This window comes from Epinephelus moara, chromosome 13 (genome assembly GCF_006386435.1).
Source record: "Epinephelus moara isolate mb chromosome 13, YSFRI_EMoa_1.0, whole genome shotgun sequence".
Classification (NCBI taxonomy): Eukaryota; Metazoa; Chordata; class Actinopteri; order Perciformes; family Serranidae; genus Epinephelus; species Epinephelus moara.
Window position 1 is genome coordinate 20134788 of NC_065518.1, and position 2213 is coordinate 20137000.

At 36.5% G+C, this 2213-nt stretch overlaps 1 protein-coding gene across 1 annotated transcript in view; it reads left to right on the plus strand.

Moving 5' to 3' along the window:
- LOC126400248 (inactive ADP-ribosyltransferase arh2-like) overlaps window positions 1–1910 on the plus strand; it is a 9743-nt gene extending 7833 nt beyond the window's left edge. The window contains exon 5 of the mRNA XM_050060809.1: window positions 1774–1910. Coding sequence (XP_049916766.1) covers window positions 1774–1910 — 137 coding nt within the window. The remainder of the gene's footprint in view (window positions 1–1773) is intronic.
- Window positions 1911–2213: the final 303 nt, after the last annotated feature.

A 2213-nucleotide genomic window follows, 5' to 3' on the forward strand; every position in this document is an offset into this window, starting at 1 on the left:
TAAATAACTTGTTCCCACAAGACAAATAAACTAGTTGCCACAAGATGCATAACATCTCCCAAGGTAATTAATCTTGTTCCCACAAGATGAATAATGTGTTCCCACAACATAATTAGTGTGTTCCCACAAGATTAATAATGTGTTCCCACAAGATAACTCACTTGTTCCAATAAGACAATTAACTAGGTTCCCACAAGATAACTCACTTGTTCCAACAAGACAATTAACTAGTTTCCACAACAAATTTACCTTCGTCCTACAAGATTGATAACGTGTTCCACATGAAAATTAACTAGTTTCCACAAGATATATAATGTCTCGTGTTCCACATGAAAATTAACTAGTTTCCACAAGATATATAATGTCTTCCCACAAGACAATTAACTTGTTCCCACAACATAAATAACTTGTTCCCACAAGACAATAAACTAGTTGCCACAAGATACATAACATGTCCCAAGGTAATTAATCTTGTTCCCACAAGATTAATAATGTGTTCCCAGAACATAACTAACTTGTTCTCACAAGACAATTAACTAGTTCCCACAATATAAATTACTTGTTCCCATAACATCATTAACTTGTTCCCACATAATAATCAACTTGTGCACACAATATAAAAAATAATCACCTTTCAGGACTTTTGGGCCCCGTAGTACCATGTAGTTAAAATCATGAACACTTTTATGGTATAGGCTACTATTAGTATTATGGATATAATACTAATTTAATCATATTTTAAAGCAGGTTTTTCCTGTTGCTATAAACGGAAAATACCATAAAACTTAAATAAAACACGCAGTCCCTTTTACTAGCCTGGTGTAGCTACATATTTTGACAAATAAATGCCTGTTTCAACACCTTTGGATTTATGAAACCAGGTTGTTGGCTACTTGCTGGGGCTAACATTAGTTTAGTATCTCAGTATGGAGATGCTATACATTATTAGCTTGGTTAGATTCTTCACAAGTCAATAGTTTGGTTCATTTTACTGAACCATGAGTTTTTCATTTAAAAATAGCTATGGATATTGTTTTAACAGGATAAAATGGTGTTGTATCATGATGCCCGATGCCATAATCCTCGGGTGCCATAACAAGTGTCATAACACTCTCTCTGATGTGCTGTCTGTTGGAGCTAGATCCAGTGAATGATGTGTAATTGGTATGTAATTCGAAGCCTAATTTCTATACAAGTAATATTCATACTGGTTCAAATAAACAATTTGATAGTATTTCCCATCTTTGCTAAGCAACAGTTTCATTTAAAGGAATTAAATGCCTCTCCCCAAATAGACACCTGTTAAGTTTAGTTATTTAAGCAAATAGTAGCCCGGGCCACTAATCGAAGTTTTACAGTAATATAAATAATGTAAAATAACGTTTTTGGCTCCTTGGTCTGGGTTTCTTTTGAAATTGAATTGTACTTCTGTCTGTATGTAATTACACAAACAAAAAAATGCAAAGTGAACAAACTATACAATAACTGCTAATAAAACAGTGCAGTAGAAAACAAAAGAACCCAATAACACAGTGGAGAAGATTTTTCATACACTGAAAACGTGTAGGCTGAAGCTACAACTACTTACGCCTTCTTACAATAAATCAAACATTGTACCAGACAAAATGCCAAACTTGCAGAGTGTGTGACACATTTTCAGTTCCTCATTACTACTGTTACATAACTTATCAACTTTAATTCAGTAAGTTTGTCTATCAAACGTTCACTTTCATCGTGAGTCACACTGTCTTTCTTTGTCTCTTCGCTGGTTAGGCGGTGTGTCCTTAGGGTGCCACTCACAGGGAGAAACTCTGCAGCACTGGATAGACTGTCTGAAGAACAAGGGCAAGAAGGTAGAGCGCTGGCACACGCTGACCAACGAGCTGCCGGGATCCACACTGCAGGAATGAACTGGTCCTCTTCCTCTGTACTGACACTGGAGAGGCTGCCTGACGAGAGACGTTTCATCGCATGCCCTGAGGATTGTCTGCATGACTATGAAGGATTCATATCCTACTTACTTTGTGTCATGAATGAGATCATAATTCACACCCAAGGGGGGTCACACTCAGAGATCAATACTCTCATCTTGGATCTAAATAGACCTGATGCAAATATGAAAACCCTTCCTAACGCAAAACTGTACAGCCTGAGAATTTTCATAATCATATTCATAGGGATCCATGTCCCTTTTGTGGATTTAATGTCAGACT